A 21,593-nucleotide genomic window follows, 5' to 3' on the forward strand; every position below is an offset into this window, starting at 1 on the left:
TAGAGGGCTGCGCATACGTCTAGGAGTTCCACGAGCGACTTCTAGCTCTTTTGTAGTAGCTGAGGCTCGCCAATCACCATTTCAAGTTATGCGAACTACAGAAACATGCCGAAATTATTTCCGTCTTCAAACGCAGCATAATATCCACCAATTGGCTCAGGACATAATGAAACGAGATAGAAGTTATGTTCATATAGAAATTCGAGAAAACCTTCACATATTGCCAAGAAATGAATTTTCTTGGCTCCATGGCTGCTTACACTTCCAAAGATCGAACTGTCCGTATACCGGATGTTCAGAAAAAGAGACATGTTCATTCAAGCTGCTCAACAACTAGCACTTTAACAGATATATATGCGGTATTCAGGATACACACACGTCTATACAGATGGCTCCAGTACACTAACCTCTACAACTCCATTATTCATTATACCGCACCTCAACATCAAACAAGAATCATTTAAGTTATCTCGTGCGACTTCGTCCACAACGGCTGAACTGTTCGCAATCCTATGTGCAATAAAATTTATATTGTCAGTAAGAGATACGCAAAAATGGATAATTTTCAGCGATTCACAGGCGGCTCTAACATCACTCAGCACCACAAAGGGGAAAACATGCAGTGATAGTATAATATACGAAACACTTAAACACCTCACAAAGGCAAGCGAAGCGAAACATGCAGTAGCATTGCAGTGGATACCAGGGCATTATAACATTCCTGGCAACACAGCCGCCGATGAAGCAGCGCGACATCATCAAACGCAGCATAAAATCCACCAATTGGCTCTGGACATAATGAAACCAGATAGAAGTTATGTTCATATAGAAATTCGAGAAAACCTTCCCATATTGCCAAGAAATTAATTTTCTTGGCTCCATGGCTGCTTACACGTCCAAAAATCGAATTGTCCGTATACCGGATGTTCAGAAAAAGAGACATGTTCATTCATCATCATCAGCCTGGTTACGCCCACTGCAGGGCAAAGGCCTCTCCCATACTTCTCCAACTACCCTGGTCATGTACTAATTGTGGCCATGTTCTCCGTGCAAACTCCTTAATCTCATCCACCCACCTAACTTTCTGCCGCCCCCTGCTACGCTTGCCTTCCTTCGGAATCCAGTCCTAACCCTTAATGACCATCGGTTATCTTCCTTCCTCATTACATGTCCTGCCGATGCATATTTCTTTTTCTTCATTTCAACTAAGATGTCATTACTTTGCGTCTGTTCCCTGACCCAATCTGCTCTTTTCTTATCCCTTGACGCTACACCCATCATCAAAACGCGACAAGCACACCTCAAAGATGATGCGGTTCCAATACCAATATCAAAGAATGAATTACGCTGCATTATAAGGTCAACGTCTTTCAAAATGTGTAGAAACACTTAGTTTGACCAGAATTCCAAGAGCTCGGACTTATACCATATTGATCCGTTTATTGAATTCAAAGTTTCATTGCCATTACATAGAACTATGGAAACCCTTATTCATCGGTTAAAGCTATGCACTGCCTACACAAAGCATTTCTTACACAAAATTGGCTGCGCGGAAACCCCCGAATGTGATTGTGGATTTGCAGACAAAGATATATAACACCTCCTTCTAGATTACCCACATCACGGCACACCAGGATGCCGACTTAAATCAACCGTAATTAAATTAGACTGCAAACCTTTCAGTTTAAGGAAACTTTTGGGTTCTCGGCCAATAACGTCCTTGCAGAAGAGCGCTTTAAAAGCACTAAAGACTGTTCTTTAAGACAGCGGCATTGTCGGACGTTATTAACGCTTTTATTGTTCCTTTCATTTCAATGTCGTTGTATATATACATGTATTTGTGAATTATGTTGACTGTTCTGTTTTGACTATATGTGATAATGCATTTACACGTTGAAAGTACCACCCGCTGAATAGAGACTTATTAGGCGACAGTATCGTTTGTATTTTTGAGACATTTATCTACCTAACTGTGGAGACATTTACCTTGTATAGTGTATGTACCATGTGCTTCTTACCTCATTGCCTTTCTGTGAAATCGTTGCGTGATAAGTCCTGGTGCTTGTGTGAAAAGGTTATTTGATATGTAATCTTGAACCATGTATGTTATATGATGGAACCATTCAAGACATAAGGAGTAGCCGGTGCCTTAAATTGTGCGTCAACATCTCCTTATATCACATCAATAAAAAGATGACGTCATAGATTTCATAGATTTCATAAAATCAAGTTTACTACTCTGCAGCTCAGCAATAAAAAACGGTATCTTAACATCGCCTCAATTAACACCAAACGTGATGGGTTCGACTACCGCAATCTTATTTCTATCATTCAATCTTGATTAACTGTGCCTCAATTAACACCAAAGGTGAAGAGTTCGTAGCCTTTTTAGACCATCCTTTGGTCACACCACCAACGGCAGATTTTCCACTTCTTGGGCCATTTAATGCTCTCGCATTAATAGTGATTCTGCGTTTCGTATCTCTTCGGATAGGCGGCAACGCAGTTGGGCACGAGTTAAACCTTCCTCTGGAGATAATGCCACCCGATGGGTTTCTTGCGTTACACTGCCAGAGTTGTGGCTGCCACCCCTTTTTTCGACAAAACAATTATCGTGAGCTGATATAAAATAAGTCACTCGCCGAGTAATTGGAGCTGGACAAATTGACAGTTTGGGTGACATCAGTAAATTTTCTCACACTTTGACAAGGAATTCAATTTCCTGCGCATGCCGTGATGGTTTTCGAGTATTCTCAGCTCCTTGTGGAGCCCCGTCGGGTTTCCTTTGTTTTTTGTGGATAAGGTGGTTTGGGGATATGAAGGTAGTACGTTAAGTCGGTTCATAGAAGAAAATAAACACAGTTGTTGATAGTAGCGCCTATGTGTACACTGTGCCTTCCTTTATCGTCGTGTCCATTGCGATAAATCCCTTTAGTCAAGGTGTACCAAACAAGCCCGTACCGCTGCCTTGTTAAGAGCAGGTCGCACAATCTCCCTACAATGAAGGAGAAAAGATGGGAGGAAAGCAAGGCAGGTCACCCATATGTGCCTCCGGTTTCCTACCCTAGATAATGGACAAGAGTTAGGGGATGAAAATACCGATAGTAGAGGGAGGGAGGAAGCTGATACCAATGCGAACACATGAAGTTGTCTATGAAATAAGACCACTGAGCCAGCCGATTCCAGAAACCGTAGCCATGCCCGCGTCGCTTTCTACAGATGGGAAGGATGGAGCCATAGTCCAAGGATCTCTGTATTTGACAATGGTCCATTGTCTAGTCGGTGTAACACAATCCGAAGAACGTCGCGTTCTATGTCATATAGATCACAAAAGCGCAAAGCGTGTTAAATCGTCTCTTCACAGTTGAATGACTCAAAGATAAGCGTGTCTGGCATTCCAGTAAGGAATGGGTAGGCCTTAATAAGATCCACCTCTAACTAGAGACGGCAGTGTGAAGTTTCATCACGGTGGTAGAGGTGGGATGGAATCTGCAGCTTCATTGTAGGAACAAATCTGGGGTGACGAACGTTAGAGAGAACTGGGGTGTTTCACGAAGTTTGCGTTTTGGTGTGAGCAAGTAGAGGAAGCACCTTGTGCAGCGTCTGTTTTTGACAAGAGTACGGGAATTATCTGCGTTCCTTTATGGGCTGAAAAGGCGGCATCATCAGCCAGATCGTTACCGAAGATCACGCTGACTGTTATTGACAATCACGCTGATCGTCACCGGCCGCCATTGGAAGATGATGTCATGTTAATTCGTGAGAGCAGATGACTTGGTCCCCAACACCAAATGTGCATTGATCTTGCGTCGTAATGCTGAATGTGGATTTTGAACGGTTGCCTTCGCAAAAAATTGCCACAAAGACATACCTTCCTTCTAGGCTGTGCTTGTACGATGTAATAATCAATAGCAGCAAGTTGGACGGCAAGTCCTGTTGCCGTAGAATGTCGCCATGCGGGACACTTAGAACTTTATTGTGGCTTGTAAGGCTCAGTACCTGTGGAGCTTGCGGCTGGGACATATTCATTGGTATATATGTGCGACTTTGTCCTATTACTCGTTCAATAATGACAGCGTCCACAGTCGTGGGAGAACTGATGAAAAAGGGTTTTCTTCGTAATTCCTGTAATTGTGTGGCGAACTTGTGGCCGTCCTAGGCACCACTGGTAACAGTGGGTTTGCTGCTGGTGTAAAGCCCGACGGCAGGCAGCCTTGATGAGTCGCAACAAGTCGTTAAAACCTGGGTTAAGGTCTCTTCACTGGCAAAACGGCCACATTGTGGCTGAAGAAGCAACAGAAATGCCAAATATGTGTTCTGAGGTTTTCATTGCTATGTATGTTGAAATGAGACGGTCTCTTACAAACATGACTGGCGCACTGTTGTAGTCCAAGCCACGTGCGCAGAGCTTGTGGCCTTGCAAACTATTGAGCGTGCGAATATTCGTTTTGCACGTGTTTGTCAACACCGGCAAGCTGTCTCTTAAAACGCCAACAAAGAGTGCTCTGCACAGCTTCAGCACGGACTGTACCAACATGCCCCCGGTTTTTCCGCACTGGAGCCTCATTATGTGAACAATCGAAATTAGTCTTCGCTTCAAGTAGATGCAGTGGAGGCTCCATGAGCGGTCCTTGTCGATAATCACACCTAAGTAGCCTGGCAATTCATAAAAACAGGGTGCGGTGACAGGAGTTTCCGCGTAAAAACGCATTTTTCGGTGGAGACAGTAAGGTCTTGTTTGCGTAAATATGAAGTTGGGGTGGCTGCCCACTCGATCCGTGCACGCTTGAAGATGAGTTACCCCAGAAGACAAATATTGTCAGCATATATTGCTAGATGAATTGCAAAGTTCAGCAAGGCCGGCCACAGATAGGTGAAACAGATTAGTGTTCAATACCTCGTCCTTTGGTACTCCACGATGTGTATAACAGTTGACAGTTAAGCGATCTCCGGTCTGCACAAACAAAGAATTTTTCGTCATATATTCGGGGATCCACTGAAACAGTCGACCATCGATTTTGACAGCCTCCAACGGCTCGAGGATCCCTTCATGTGTGACATTATTGTACGCCCCTTTCGCATCAAGGAATAGCACCACTGCTATGTGCTCAGCCATTGTGATGATGGACAAATGATGTGACCTCGACAATATCGAATATAGATGATCGGACAAAGAACGTATGCCAAACGTTTTACTTCAAGATACCAAAGTTGCACTCAAATATTACTGGTGCACATATAAAGCTGTTGGCTTTATCTTTGACTACGTCTCACGCTACACCACGGCACTATACTCAAAAATTGTTTACGCATTTCGGGGCTCATATCGTCAATTTTTTCTAGTAACGATAATTGTCATCGGTCCTGTGTGTGTTCCTTTTTTTTTAAAACATTGCATTCAAGGCTCCCTTGTAAACAACGCCATATGTCATTCGTGAGCTAAAAGTACTGGGCATGTAGAGAGACACAGAAGGGAAAGACGCTCAAAGGAAATAACGATGATTTTTTCATATGTAAGTGTTCTTAGGCGACTCACCCACGAAATCTGGCCGTTGGTGGGGATTTTCGAACCTACGACCCCACGCTCCGAAGCCGAGTGTCTTAAGCGCTGTGCTAAACAACCACGCTTGGAGAAGGCAAATATATCTTAACAATATCAACGTGTTGTACTGCCTTATGTTGTGGCGCAATACAGACAGAGAAGCAGTCAATGAATTGATAATGATGATAAAGAGCGATGACGGGTTAATGGGTCTGATCACAGTTGATACTGGTCCGGCGCGAATGCATAAGTTGCTAAATATGGAGAAGGGCTTATAATGGCTGGGATAATTCTGATAAGGTTGGTAAGGCTGGGATAAAATCAAACAAGGCTGATAAGGACCGATAAGGGGTGGATGGAGTCCGATAAGGTTGATAAAGACAGGTATTGGTAAGTGATGCAAGTGGTAAGTGAGGCAACGGTTGATGAAGGCCGGAGCTATTCCTATAAGGCTGATAATTACCGATAAAGGCTGGTAAGCGCTTATACTAGTCGGATCCCAAACAGAATAAAAGGCCAACAACGCATCAATTTAATCAACCGTCTAATGATTCGTCTATCGTGGCAAACAACATACGTTTCGTTGTAGGCGTCGAGATGACCAAATCGCACAAGGCTTACGCACACTTAGACAGCTCCAGTGGAATTTCTGCATAAGTCTTTAGGCACAAGATAAACCTAAAAGGGTGCACACTCCTTGGAGATTACTTATGCAAAAAATAGCTCGTTGAACAAGCTACGAAAGTCAGGATATGGACTATTCATCGTCCTCGTGGAGGTCCTCTTGTAAGGAATTTATAAAGCACCTGAATTCAATTTACATTGCGTGAGTTCTTGAGTCAGCTCGTGAAAATTACACGCAGCGCCTGTTCTGAGGATTGGAATCGAGGCAGGCCGTGAGGCGTGATGGGCAGCACAGCCGGCTTCTCCGCAAGAGGAGGAGTTGGATTTGACGTATCCCGGTTTTGAGTTCATGCGCTACCTAAAATTGGTTTAGGGGACACTGGTAGTTCGTAAATACAGTTCTTTTTCACCGAATGGTGGCCTTTCTGCAGCATAATTAATGGTACTTCTTTATTTCCGCCGCAGGCTTTTGTGTGTGCGTGGGTGGAGTGTGTTCGCGCAAAATTTTGTGAGAACTGTATACGGTATCTAAGTCTACCTAATCATACAATCGCCTCCCTAATAAAGGACGTCGTCTCCCTAATATCGTACGGCAAAACGTTTTCGCATCCTTCGACTATAAGTGGTTATAGCCCCAATAGCCGGCTTTCGCTCCCTTTTCATCACCGCTAGCGCGCTGGAAGCACGCAGGGAAGAGTCCAAGGGGGTCATGCCCCGCCCTGAAGTTGAATATAGCGGCGGCGAAAGGGTTCGTCACGGCACCCCGTGGCCTCCCCGGTAGACTCCGCAATGCCGCAGACTGCTGCTAGCCATGCGCAGCAGACGCAGCTACGCGCAACTGTCGCGCGTGGACAAACTGTGAAAAGATAAAATGATCTTTCTGTCTTTTTGAGATCACAGACATACATGTGTTTCTTTTATGTAATTTAACTCAATATTAGCTACTATAAAATGCTGAGAATATTCTCGTGATAAGCAGCCAGCCAATAGCGTCGGTGAGTCCAACTGCTTGCAACGACACCGCATGACGACATTGTAGAAGAGAGAGCAAGCGACTTGACGCCGCGTTGTTGATTCGAGATTCAAAATTTCCTGCTCCATGCAGTGCAGTAACATTTGTCTCACATGTTCACAGCCACCTCTGCGACAGATCGGTAACGTCTTCTTAGGATGTTCAAAAAGTTTCTACAGGATTCTCTAAACCGAGATAGAGTCTGTGCAGGCTCGGTGGCCTTTAACTCTAGCACTTTCACTAAGAAAATTGAGGAAAGACAGGCCTAGAAAGGTCGTCCACTCACGGCTGCTCAGTTGCATGTCGCAGAACTGGTTGTCGTGTGGGAACCTGCTCAGGTCCATGTTGCAGGCCAGCTTGAGGGAGACGCGGGCAGCCAGGAAAAAATCGCCGGACGGCTCGAGCGTGACGTAGGCGTACGGGAAGATCACTTTGTCCAGGCGACCGTCGGCCGAGTTCTTGAAGTAGACCTCGGGCGTCCACAGTTCTGGGTACCAGCGAGGGTCGACGATGACCTTGTCTTTGACACGGCCGTTGAGTCGCCAGTCGTACCAGTGCTCGTGGAGAAAAACGTCCACCTCGACGAACTGCGTCGAGAGAAGGTTTAGGGGGGTGAAATCTAGCAGTGCGAGTCACGCAGAGAGAGAGAGAGAGAAATAGAACACAGGAAAGGCAGGTAGATTAAAAGTCACGCCAAGCTCGGGTTCTAGTGACTCTTCCATCAGTTGTCTTAACTAACTGAGAGCAGTTGTTGTGAATTGCCAGCACCACGATAGGTTTAGAAAGCCTAACGCTCGTTTGTGTTTGTGTAATACTCGTTTGTGTTCGCCTTGTTAAGCGTCACTCAGGTGCCTGTTCTGTCGTCATCATCGCTGTCATCACATCATTGCCGTGCCTCCAGCTGATCTGTTAAAGTGTGTTATTTCGTATTTAATAATAATAATCTCTTTCATTATCGAAATCAAAGCATGACGACGGAATTATTAAAAAACGTTCCGCACACTTCACGCATTTTGTAAATGTAATTTATTACCAACATTTGCAGAACAGCACATGTGATGAAGTGTGTCAGAACTTCGGTTTTTCTGCACTCCACATCTATACAAAGTGTTTCAGCCACCACTTTCAATTTTTTTTCCGTGACTGCCTGTGGAAGATAGCACAATTCTATAACACGAGCTGGTGTACTCGAAGAAGCGGACATTACTTGCACAAGATAGTGAAATGCATAGTCGACTAGTTAACGAAAATTTACTTATTAAGTTTTAACTCATTACTTATCGCACATATTACAATTCACAAATTCCTGTGGGTGAAACCGCAAGGCATATTCAATTGAAAGCAATAATGAGATGACTTCATTTACGAGATAATGCTGGTGAAAGTCGCGGTAAATATGCCTTGTCGTTCCACTTACTTCCTTAACAAGACGTCGTTCTGCATTGGAGCACAAAGCTAACTAGAATGCCAATTCATTTCTCCGCAAAAAACGGGAATTAATACCTCGAAACTAGTGTCATGCTGAGAATTCGTTCCAAGTGGAACCACCTTGCGAACTCATTGGCTAGAATCTTAATTAACTGTGCCTTAATCAACTTCGCTTTAACACCAAAGGTCGCGGGTTTGACACCTACCAGTGGTTGTAGGTTCGAGTCCCACCATTGGGTAAAGAAAAAAAATAGCTGAGGCGCTGAAGTCGCGTTTTTGGAGCCGGAAAGGCAGCCATGTTGGTGTGCCATCTCCCCTTGCGCCTCCAGTCAGCTTACTAGAGAATATATGCGCGAGCTTTGAACTTGCATGGCTACCAGCCAACCGAGGTTTGTGCTGCCGACGCGCGTCAGAACAACGCCTACGAAACTTCTGTAACAGCTTTAGTGGAGCAGACGCGCTCCTGTGCTTTTCCCTGGTGCGTTGATGAATACGACAAAGGCCCGCGCCATGATTGAGTGTCTCTGTTGCTGGCTGAGACCCACACTCACAGACCTTAAACACAACTTTCAAGCTTACACACCACGGTCCAAAGTCAGCTTGCCTCGCGAACAGAATGTGTTGCGAGAAGGCACGGGCCGTAGAATCTTATCTCACTTTTCAGAGGCCGAAAGCAGCAGCGAGAGCATCAGAAGCGCGGATACTATGGCGATGTTGACGTTTGGCGTACCAGTCCCAGTGCTCCTTTGTGAAAAACAACACGTGACTTCCACCACACTTTCTCCAGCACGTCTATGCTGACCAGGGGCTCTCCTACGCTTTCCTTCCTCCATGAACTCCCACCAAAGGTCGTGGGATCGATTGCCTTAACTCTATCTTAATGACCTGTGCTTTAACACTAAAGGTCGTGGCTTCGACCACCATTGGTGGCATCATCAGTTTTGATGCCATTAAGTTTTCGTCCCATCAGAGGTCGTGGGATCGATTGCCTTAACTCTATCTTAATGACCTGTGCTTTAACACTAAAAGTCGTGGCTTCGACCACCATTGGTGGCATCATCAGTTTTGATTCCATTAAGTTTTCGTCCCATAAGAGGTCGTGGGTTCGAGTGCCTTGGTTAACCTTGCCTTAATTAACATCAAAGGTCATGGGTTCGACTTCCACGAATGGTCATGGGTTCTAGTCCCACCGGTGATCGTGGGTAGCCCCATCAATTTTGGTGCCATTGAATTTTGAGGCCATGACGCCGGACGGTCAATTTCTGATAATGTCGGACAACGTATTTTTTGCCCCATGAGGGACTTAAGCCTTTGGCCTTTAATGAATTGACAGTCGCTCTAGCATACGCTAAACAACCTCAGCGCGAAAGCCTGCTCGCTCACGAGACATTCCTTACAATACTTGACATTTTCATTCTAATGCGTTCTTCCGATTGTTTTCTCGCACCGAAGGTCGCGAGTTCGAATTCCTTAATTAGCCCTACCTTAACGTACCTTGCCTTAATCAACTTCGCCTTCATTAACTCGAAAAGCCGCGGCTTCGACTCACACCAAGGGTGGTGGATTCGTCTCTCGACGTCCGCGATGGCAACTGGAATCCAACTTGGAGATATAGTCGGTTCGCCCATATCTCCAAGTGGATTCAACTCCCATCAGTGGTATTGGGTATGAGTGCCTTAATTGCCTATATCTTAATTAACTCTGCCTTAATTAACACCATAGGTCGTGCTCACGGTTCTTCGCCTCGGCTTCCCGCATTCTTACAAAGAAGTTGATGGTCTAATTTGACCTAATTAACCTCACAGGTTGTGGTTTCGACTCCCACCAAAGTTTGAGGGTTCGACTACCTATCAATTTTAGTGCCATAACGCCGGACATAGGATTTTCACTCCCATGAGCCCTCTAAGGCTTTCGCCTTAAGAGGGAAGCTTTAGCTCAGGCTCAACTCCGACACGGCCTATTCAAATACACGTAAAACGCAAAAAAAAAACGTTTTTCTGAGAACCCCTGGACCGATTTTAATGAAATTTGTTGCAGTTGAGAGAGAAAGGTATTTTCTAATGACTTTTGGAAGCGGAATCTGGATTTAGGGCCTGAATTTGGGAATATGAAAAAAATAGAAGCACGACGTTTACAAATTAATAGCTCTGCATCAAGAACAGATATCGCAGCTCTGTAAACGGCATCAATCAGATCATTGAAAGCGGACAAATTTGATATGTCAATTTATATCTTACGTGAATTTGTTTTGTTGTGCACAAGGGTTCCGCAAAAGCTGCATTTCCATATTACTAAATTTTTTAGGATTTATGTGTAACATATCGATTTCGTCCGCTTTAGATGTACTATTAGATGCAAATCACAGAGTTGTGATATCATTTTTCATTGTTGAGTTACGGAGTTGTGAACTTGATACTTTCGTTTTCTGAGGATCTTCTATTTTTGCAAATGTTTAATAAAAAATTGACGGCCTAAATAAGAAATTCGAAACGAACAGTCACTAGATATGACGTTTTTCTTTTAAATCAAACAAACTTCGTCAAATTTCGTGCAGTGGTTGCCGAGAAAAACAAATTCTCCTTTTACATGTATTTAGATAGGAGCACCCGAGCTGAAGATTCCTCTTAATAACGTTCCATAGGCAGGCGGAGAGAGCGCTTGGCGCCACTCTGTGACGCCCGCCTACAGCTGGTTTGGGGGCGCCGTGCAGAAGATGCGGTTAAAGGAGCACCTAGAGCCACCTGGACTACACATCACGATACATAAGCGTAGGGAGAACAAGGCAGCATTCGCAGGAACAAGGCGCCGCTGATCTACATGCAACACCTGCGGCATACGACAGAGCGTAAGAGAGAGAACTCTTGACCTTACCCGAACTCCTGCTTCCAACTTCACTGCTCTTCGCTGTGAACCAAAGTCTAAACAAGGACAGTAAATATGCGGAAACGCGATAGCTTTCCAGTAGTTATTTTGTTTAAGCCATTGAATGACGAGCGTACTGTGACATCTGTACTTTGCCCCAGTTTCGCTTTCTCTGTGATACATCATGTTAACGTGGTATCTTATATTTCCCCGAACCTCGTACAGCGCGCGCCGAAACGAATATCGTCTGGTATAGCCACGATAGCAGGGATGAACTGAGGATTCTCAGTGCGTGTCTTCGTTAAACCCTGCGGTGGAGACGAATTGCGAATGCCTGTTTCTCCTACGCGAACTCATGAACTGCGAACAGATTTAATTGAAAATGATTAACGCTTCTTAGTGGCGACTGGATCTTATTCTAACTATAGAGACTTTTGCGAAGCACAATTGGTTGCTCGCAAGAATAAATCGCAAAACTGGTCAGAAACTGCATCAAGTTGTATTATCTAGCTCAGTAGATCAGTAACGCAGACCACGTTACGTCACTTTCATAACCCACCTGGCAATGCACCTACGCTTCAAACCACAATTCTTCGCTGTGAATTCTTTCACACTTCATTCACCTTGGAATGAGAACGTTCCTAGGTTATCTGTTTGCTTCCTGGTGCCGCACTTATGATATGGTGAAAGTGGAATCACCTTGTTCTACAGTGAACTCAATCCCGGGTACCTCTGCTAGACAGTCTATATATAAAGGTATGCAGCGATGTTTCCTACAAACGAAGTTGACTAGCCAGGCATAACCACTAAATTATCTGATTAGTTAATTCTTTTAGGATTGATTGATTGATTGATTGATTGATTTATTGATTTATTGATTGATTGATTTATTGATTTATTGATTGATTGATTGATTGATTGATTGATTGATTGATTGATTGATTGATTGATTGATTGATTGATTGATTGATTGATTGATTTATTTATTTATTTATTGATTTATTGATTTATTGATTTATTGATTTATTGATTGATTGATTGATTGATTGATTGATTGATTGATTGATTGATTGATTGATTGATTGATTGATACACCTAAAGCACAGTGAACTAGTGTTTTTGCGCTCCATCGCCATCGGAATGCGGCTGCCGGACCGGAAAATTGAACCCGCCAGCTTATTATTGCCAGCAGCACAATGCCATAATCACTGTGAGACTCCGCTGCTGGTCATTTGAACGTGCATTGTGGACAACGCGACTCACGCTGCACTTTCTCGGAAGCTTTCTACTTCGCGTTGCCCGTGCAAGTACTACGCGCCAACGCGACACGTGATACGAGGCCGGAGTGTCTCACCTGGCGTCCTTCGTCCACCGAACGGATGTTGAGCACCGACACCGACACGTTCACCACGACGGGTCGCCCTGAGGAAAAAAAAGTGAATGCGTATAATTAATACGCTCCCTATTATTTGAGGCATTCTTATTCTGTTAGTTTGCTGCGGGGAACAGGTCGTTTTAGCGGCGATATAGTGCCGAATTCCCACTTGTTTATTCCATGTTACCCACAAGGCCTATGAACTCGCTTTAGCGGCGATATAGTCCCTCCCACTTGTTTCTTCCATGTTACCCACAAAGCCTATGAAGTCGCCATAGGTTGTCTCAACGTCAAAATTCCACGAAGGACAAGCTTTCCAAAATAGCTCCATTTACTCGAAGTCCAGCCAGCCAACCACGCATTCACAATTTTGAAATGCCGCAGTGTGCGCTTTCTACGCATTCGTGGAGTTTGCGGCAAACTGCAAGACTAAACTTGACCAATATTTTAGTTTTACCGTGTATCTCACGACCTGTAGTTTCTTTTTTTTCCCTTGCCAAGACAGTTTTGGTCGTTTTAGGTCGCAATAAAAAAGGGGTAAGTTACGTTATTCGTAAAGTGCTTACATAGCCTTTAGAGCATACAAATGTGTACACCACGCACAAACGCACAGCAGAATACACAAGGAAGCTGCATCGTCTTCTTATTTTGTTATTAAATAGACATTCAGTGCCGCCATTTTCTGGCTTCTTCGTCAACTAGGAATCAGCCTCGTGATCGTTTTAGCCTAAAGGGGAACATTTTTACCGGCCTTAAATAAAACTCGGACACCACACGACAATTAAGCATCCCAAAGAACGAAAGACGTCCCCGAAAGGTATCGATCGGTCTTTATCGCACTTTTGTAACCCTGGCTTTTGACATCCACGGGCCCGTGTGTTTCTCTTCTCTGTCTTTTGTGGAGCGCGGCCATCATCATTGTCATCATGCCTGCTCCAGCACATAAGCCCCTGGCAGACGCACGGTTACAATGCCCGGGCTTACAATGCCCGGGGAGCTGCCTGGCAGTCGCACCAGTTGGCACCTTAGCGCGGCCAATTGGCAATGCGTACTTGTCTGCCTGCGTTGGTCTCACAGCGTGGGCTGACCATGTGGCTCAGAAACCAAGGCCCTGTGTCCACATGTTGCGACGCTATTTGCATCGAGACAACGTCCATTCAGTTAGCGTGGTCATAAGCCTCATGCATCATATCTGCGAGTCAGCTGCAATCAACTGTGAGGCGCGTTGTCTTGGCGGGCACAGTTGTACGCGGAAAGCCTGAAAAGTACATCAGCACGCCGCTTCGCGGTACGAGCTTCGCCCCAGACGTGGAATTATAGCCCAGGTAAATGCTCTATCAAAAGGAACGTTGTTTACTTTACTTTTCTTTCGTTCGTTTTTTTTTTCTTTTCAGTCTCACATAAGCCTCATGTCGCATAGAAAATAGAGATTGCGCCTTAAATGTGGCAAGCAATTTCAAAATTCACTGCTTGGCTGCCTAATGATTTTTCCGATGCTTCATCTTTGAGATTGCTCCTCAGGAAAAACCAGTGAAGTACAATTGTCCTCAGTGCATGTTGTCCTAAAGTGCTGAGAAGACAAGACGAAAGTTCACAAACCTCCTTCGATGGGCGGCTGCATCACATCGTATTCTTCAGAAACCAAGTCGCTGAGCTTCACTCGGGGCCTGCAATATACAAGTTTTGCGATGTCTTAGCCTCACCCCCATAGGAAGGTAAATGCACGTAAGTTCTAAACCAATTTATGCATTTAAGGGATGCTAAAGAGAAACAATTAATGAGTTTAGAATGATAAAGTATTCTCGAAGAACTCTACTTTCGTTGATTTCGCGGTAATAAGTTTAACGTTCGAATTTGACGCGAATTGCGAAATAATTTTTTCCCGCATTTCAGCCCTTCTGCGTTCAGTAAAAATTCTTGATGTTTCCCAAGTTCACGCTTTGGCTCTTTTAGAATACATAGAATACAATGTACTTCATTTTATTGATAAGAACACAACATAGGCCCTAGAAAACGGCGTCAAAATCCATGACGTCACAGCATGCTCGAGTGGCTATTTCTAGGTCGCGTCGCGAAACTTCTCCTCTGGCTTACCAGACGTCTTCTCGTGGTAAGAGTGGCTTTTTTTGGATTGTGAAAGGGTACTTCTCTAATTCAGTACAAATGATTTTTCTCTTTATTGTACCTTTCAAGTCACACAAGTACGTTGCTGAATGTTTTAAAGGAAGTCTAACTGGTGTGCTTCGTCATTATTATGCACAGAAATATTATTAATAATGCACAGTCATTATTATGCACAGATCGCACGACGGAAATCACTGTAAACTATCGTACAGTGTACTGCTCTTCTACGTTAACGTCAGCGTTTATGTTTTTTCCCTCCAATAACGGCCGTTTCAGAAATTAGCCCCGGACATGGCATTCCTAACATTAGCGATTTGCTTGAAGGTTATCGCATATGTAATGAAGAAGAAGAGCACAAGGACAAGGGCAGCCAGATCGTCTGTTAAGTGCTTGCAGTGGAACCAATGGGCCAGCCGGATCGCCAGTGCTTAACAAGAGCTTGAGCCGTTCGGGCAGCCAGCTGTTCCTGCTCTGCGTGACCTTCCTTCTCCATTACGAACAGACGCTTCTAACTGAACTGTTCAACCACTCCATTACAATTGGTGGAAGGTGTGGGGTATTCAAGAACATCTACACCCTGGAACTCCGGTCTCGGACTCTGCCTCCCGTCATGCATGACTCTCGCCAGCCGACGCCACCGCCACCCCCCATTGCCTGCTCTGGCACTGTATCGCAACGCCATCCAGCAGTTTTCAGCGGTACGGATGAGCAGGACGTCAATGACTGGTTATCTACATACGAACGGGTGTGCTTGCACAATCGATGGGACGATACCGCCAAGTTAAACGCCGTCATCTTCTACCTTGCGGGAGTGGCTCACCTGTAGTTTAAAAATCACGAAGCCGACTTTGAGTCCTGGTCCGCGTTCAAAGCCAGTTTCGCTAAAGTTTTCGGTCATCCCGCCGTCCACAAGTTGCGCGCCGAGCAGCAGTTACGAGAGCGAGCGCAACAACCCGGTGAAACATTCACCTGTTATATCGAAGAGGTTCTCGACCTGTGCAAACGTGTGGATGCTTCTATGCCCGAGAATGAGAAATTGAAGCACATTTTGAAGGGCATCGCCGATGACATTTTTCAAATGTTGATCGCCAAGAGTCCGCGCACCGCAGCAGAGCTCATAAACTTGTGCCAAAGCTACGACGAGTTGAGGAGGCAGCGAGATTTGATCAGGCGCCCCTCAGTGGCTGACGAGGCCCTCTCTTCCATGACCGTCTTCCCTGATCGCTCCCCCCTGCTCACACAAATCCAAGCTTTCGTGCGGGAGGAAATTGCACGTCAGCTCTCTACTGCCCTTCGCTGAGCTACCCCAACAACAGCCACTGCCGTCACAGCCTCCTACACAGCTCGCCCCTACGCTCCGGCGGGTTATTGAAGACCAAGTTGCTGAGGCTCTACCAATGCAGCATCAGCTGTACCCTGGCGCCGCGCCACCTACTAACGCATCCGTCGCGGCGCAGCCTCCTCGTCAACCACTCGTTGCGCTACATCCACGGCCGCTACCACCCGTTCGTCATCCCGTTCGTCGACCTGCTCCTGCGTTTGCTAATCCTTGGCACACACAAGACAACAGGCCCATATGTTATGGCTGCGGTATTCTCGGTCATGTTGCACGACTCCAGCGCCGCCGCATGCTGCACTCTGATGGGTTGGTGCAATCGCCTCCCTACGCCGACGTGCAGCCTTTTCAAGACACTTATCTTAGTCGGCAGTCGAACAGGCCACCAGCCGAGCGCCCAGTCCTTACATGTCGTTCGCCTTCCCCGCGTCGCCGCTCGTTATCCCCCATGCGCCGGCGCCCTTCACCCACGCAAGAGGAAAACTAAGCGCCGCTGTTCAGGAGGCAAGAACTGCGTCGCCATCGATCTGTACAAGTCCTCCATTGTCGCCTTCGAACGTTGTCGACCTTACTGTTGACGGCGTCCCTACGTTGCGCTAATTGATACTGGAGCAGCTGTGTCTGTCCTAAGCGAACGCCTCTCTCGCGCCATACGAAAAGTTACGACGGCACTTTCTGGGTTTTCCCTTCGCACAGCAAGCGCCCAGCCAGTGCAGTCTTCAGCAGCATGCACAGCTAGAGTTGTTATTCAGGGCGTTCTCTATATTGTGGAGTTTGTGGTTCTTCAGTCCTGCTCTCACGACGTGATACTTGGGTGGGACTTTCTTTCGCGAAATAACGCCGTCATCAATTGTGCACGTGCTGAAGTCGAATTATCGCCTCTGTGCGACGTACCCCTCGTCGGCGCCGCTTCTCTTCCCGCTAAGCTAGTCCTTCGGGAAGACATCGCCATACCACCGTACTCGTCTGCCGTTGTTCCCGTCTTCTGTGGCGCTGTCTCTGAAGGCACTGTCCTCTTCACTCCTTCGGAACTCTTCATAACCCGCAAAGATGTTCCCCTCCCTTTCGCCACGCTTGACATTTCAGCCGGAATGAATGAATGTGTGTGGTTTAATGGCGCAAGGGCCAGATATGGCCACAGAGCGCCATATCAGTGTTAGTGATTTCGAGGTGATGATAATGAGTTCTGTGAAGATGTGACTTGGCTGTAAAGGGGCCTAAATATAGTGGCTGTAAAGTGCGTAAAACCTACGTGCTATAAAATTATGGCGATGACTAATGACGAATACTATGAACATTAAAATCCATCGTAGAAGAATGATGAATTATTTAAAATATGAAAGAAGTTAAATTGCTTACAGCACTACTGCCTCGCCAGAGCCCTTGAAGCACAAGGGCCTAGAGGCATGTGCTATTCAAAATAATTATCATAGCGGCATCCTCTGAAGAGAGGAGGCGCTACGAACATGTGGGGCTAATAACGTGCAACACAACATCTTTCAAAAAACCTAGGACTGCGTTGGTGTCAAATAATGGTTCTGGACCAAGTAACATAACAGGATGGAGGGGGATGTGCTGCCGGTATGCTAAGAGAAAATGTTTCTTTCTTTCAGCTTCGGCTTCCCGACACTCCAGTAGGACGCGGAGGACGGTCAGCCTCTCCCCGCATCTACCACAGGTTGGAGGCTCGTTTCCCGTGAGTAAAAAGTTATGTGTGCCAAATGTGTGTCCTATCCTTAGACGACAGAATAGGACATCTGTCCGGCGTGATTTTGTTACAGGAGGCCAGATACCTAATTGTGGCTTTATTACATGCAGCTTATTATTTGTTTCCAGGTCCCACAAGTGTTGCCAGTAGTTTCGCAGTTTTCTTCTTAAGAAAGGCTTCAGGTCTGTGACAGGGACCGAAACAGTAGGACTAACTGCATGCAATGAAATGGATGTGGCCACCTGGTCTGCTAGTACGTTTCCCTCAATGCCCCTATGTCCAGGCACCCTGCATATAATCACATGTTGGTTAGATATATATGCTTTACACAGTACGGAGTACAGCTCATTAATTACCGCATTTTTGTGGCTACAGAAAGACATCAAGGCCTTCACAACACTAAGGGAGTCCGTATATATAACTGATTTCTGGAGTTTTGATTTAGTTATATGCTTTACGACCGACAGCAGTGCGTAAGCCTCAGCCGTAAAGATACTAGTTTCCGGATGCAGTACATCGGTTTCCGAGAAGGATGGACCGACGGCTGCATAAAACACCCCGTCGTGTGACTTCGATGCGTCTGTGTAGAACTCCGTACAGGAGTATTTGTGCTGGAGTTCCCGGAAATGCATTTGGATTTCAATCTCTGGAGCGTGTTTTGTCACTTGCATGAAGGATATATCGCATTGTATCAGCTGCCACTCCCAAGGAGGCAGCAGCTTGGCTGGGTGCATTGGGCGAAGCTCGAGGATTGGGACACGCATTTCATCACTAAGCTCCCTCACACGCAGCGAGAAAGGCTGTCTTACGGAGGGACGATTATGAAAGAGTGTAGCATATGTCGTATCGTTAATGGTATTAAAACACGGATGTTGAGGATTAGAGTGGACTTTCAAAAAATATGTTTGGCTGATGTATGTTCTCTGCAGATGAAGTGACCACTCATTTGATTCTGCATGTAAGCTTTCAATAGGACTTGTTCTGAAAGCTCCAGTGGCCAGTCGGTTTCCTAGATGGTGGACCGGATCTAGCATCTTTAGCGCGCTCGGGGCTGCACAATGATAGATCACGGCACCGTAGTCCAACCGTGATCGGATGAGGCTCTTGTAAAGATTCATTAAACATTTCCTGTCGCTGCCCCATGTTGTGTGGGATAACACTTTAAGTACGTTCATTGTTTTTAAGCATTTGACCTTGAGGTACTTTATGTGTGGAATAAAAGTTAATTTCGAATCAAGTATGATGCCTAAGAACTTGTGTTCTTTGTTCACAGGAATTCGCTGACCATACATTTCGATACTGGGTTCTGCAATGAGGCCTCTCTTTCTTGTGAAAAGCACACACGAACTTTTGTTGGGGTTAACTTTAAATCCGTTTTCTTCTGCCCATTTGGACACTTTGTTCAAGCCCTGTTGAACTTGCCTCTCACATACTGTAAGGTTGCAGGATTTGAAGCCTATCTGTATGTCGTCTACGTAAACAGAATAAAAAATGGCTGGCGGTAATGAAGCACGAAGGGTGTTCATTTTCACGATGAAGAGCGTGCAGCTAAGTACACCTCCTTGAGGTACACCAGTTTCCTGTATAAAACGTCGCGGCAATACATTGCCGACTTTCACGCGGAATGTACGGTTGGACAAATAGCTTTCTATTAGGACGATCATATTGCCACGGATGCCAATTCCCGACAAGTCTTTCAAGATTCCATAGCGCCACGTAGTGTCGTACGCCTTCTCCATATCGAGGAATACCGATAGGAAATATTGTTTATGTAGAAAGGCGTCGCGAATGTTTCCCTCAATGCGCACAAGGTGATCGGTTGTGGACCGCCGTTTTCTGAATCCACACTGAAAGGGATCGAGGATATTGTTGAGTTCAAGGAAATGTACAAGACTGCGGTTAACCATTTTTTCAAAAAGCTTACAAAGACAATTTGTAAGAGCTATCAGACGGTAACTTGCCGCCAAGGAAGGGTCTTTACCCTGCTTAAGAACAGGGACCACAATCGCTTCTTTCCATGTGGATGGGAGGTATCCCGTAGCCCAAATAGCGTTGAAAAGCGTGAGTAGTGTAAGTTTAGTGTCAGTGTGTAAGTTTCTGATCATTTCGTACATGACTTATCAGGTCCCGGTGCAGAGCTTTTGCATGTGGTCAAGGCAGCTATCAACTCAGCAATACTGAACGGCCGGTTATAAGGTTCATTCTGTCTGGATTTTCGTATTATTTGCTTACATTCTTCTATTTGTTTGTATTTCAAAAAGGATTGCGAATAATGGTTTGAACTCGACACGCTCTCAAATTGTTCTCCAAGTGAGTCTGCCTGATCTTTCAGTGTTTCACCTTGTGTGTTCACCAAAGGAAGTGAATATGTTTGTCGCCCTTTTATCCTATTAACCCTGTTCCAGACTTTGGCCTCATCTGTATAGGAGTTGATACCAGACAAAAACTTCTGCCAACTCTCTCTTCTGGCCTGTCGGCGGGTTCGCCTGCCTTGGGATTTTACTTGTTTAAAATTTATAAGATTCTCCGCAGTGGGGGAGGCGCGCAGCAACCTCCACGCTTTGTTTTGTTTCTTACGAGCAATCCTACAATCGTCGTTCCACCACGGGACACGCCGTTTGCATGCCAATCCATTTACTTGTGATATAAATTTAGCTGCGGTATCAATTATGAAGGCTGTAAAATATTCCACAGCAGCATCAATTCCTAACGCGGACATGTCATCCCATGATATACTAGTTAAGTTTCGGAATTTCTCCCAGTCTGCTGTCTCAATCTTCCACCTGGGAGCCTGTGGTGGATATTCGTCTTCTTTAAGTGTTCTTAATAGCATGGGGAAATGGTCGCTTCCGTAAGGATTGTTCGTAACTTCCCATTCGAGTTCAGGCATTATGGACGGGGAAACTATGCTCAGATCAATTGAAGAAAAGGTATTGTTTGCAAGACAGTAATATGTGGGTTTCTTCTTATTCAGAAGGCACGCACCAGAAGAAAAAAGGAACTGTTCAACAAGACGACCTCGCGCATCTATACAAGAGTCGCCTCAGAGGGAGCTGTGCGCATTGAAATCGCCAAGAACAGCATAAGGTTCTGCCAATTGATCTATAAAGCATCATCGCGATCTTTGCGGAACTTGACATACAGTCGGAGTAAGTTTGTGTGTTGTGGTTTTAAGTGTGTTTCCTGCAGACACAGCACTTTTGGATTGTGTTTTTGGATAAGCTCTTGTACGTCATCAAGGTTCCTAAGAAGACCTCTGACATTCCATTGAATTATTTGTGTAGCCATATTGGAAGTAAATAAGTGCTGTGTGTATGGAAAGGAAGGTGATGCCTTAGGTTACAGAGCTCTTTCGAGGCCCTGTAACGGGGGTTCTGCCCTTTCTGGAGCGTTCGAGGGAGCCTCGACGCTCCTTAGGCGTTTGGTACGCCTTGAGGACAGGTGTAGTGTCCATTGCCTCTTGTGAGGCGCCGGACACGTGCTCTTGCGAGCGAGAGGTTACAAGGGAGAGTCCTGCCTTGGAGGGCAAGACCCCTGCGCCCACCAGCCCGGAGGTCGATGGGGCGCCCTGCGGGATTTGGC

At 45.6% G+C, this 21,593-nt stretch overlaps 1 protein-coding gene across 1 annotated transcript in view; it reads right to left on the reverse strand.

The window, feature by feature from the left end:
* LOC142584864 (glycine receptor subunit alpha-2-like) overlaps window positions 1–21,593 on the reverse strand; it is a 116,862-nt gene that overhangs the window by 18,151 nt on the left and 77,118 nt on the right. The window contains exons 2-4 of the mRNA XM_075695171.1: window positions 14,443–14,510; window positions 12,823–12,890; window positions 7,465–7,765 (exon numbers count right to left, since the gene is read on the reverse strand). Coding sequence (XP_075551286.1) covers window positions 7,465–7,765; window positions 12,823–12,890; window positions 14,443–14,510 — 437 coding nt within the window. The remainder of the gene's footprint in view (window positions 1–7,464; window positions 7,766–12,822; window positions 12,891–14,442; window positions 14,511–21,593) is intronic.

Source organism: Dermacentor variabilis, chromosome 6 (genome assembly GCF_050947875.1).
Source record: "Dermacentor variabilis isolate Ectoservices chromosome 6, ASM5094787v1, whole genome shotgun sequence".
In the NCBI taxonomy this organism is placed as follows: Eukaryota; Metazoa; Arthropoda; class Arachnida; order Ixodida; family Ixodidae; genus Dermacentor; species Dermacentor variabilis.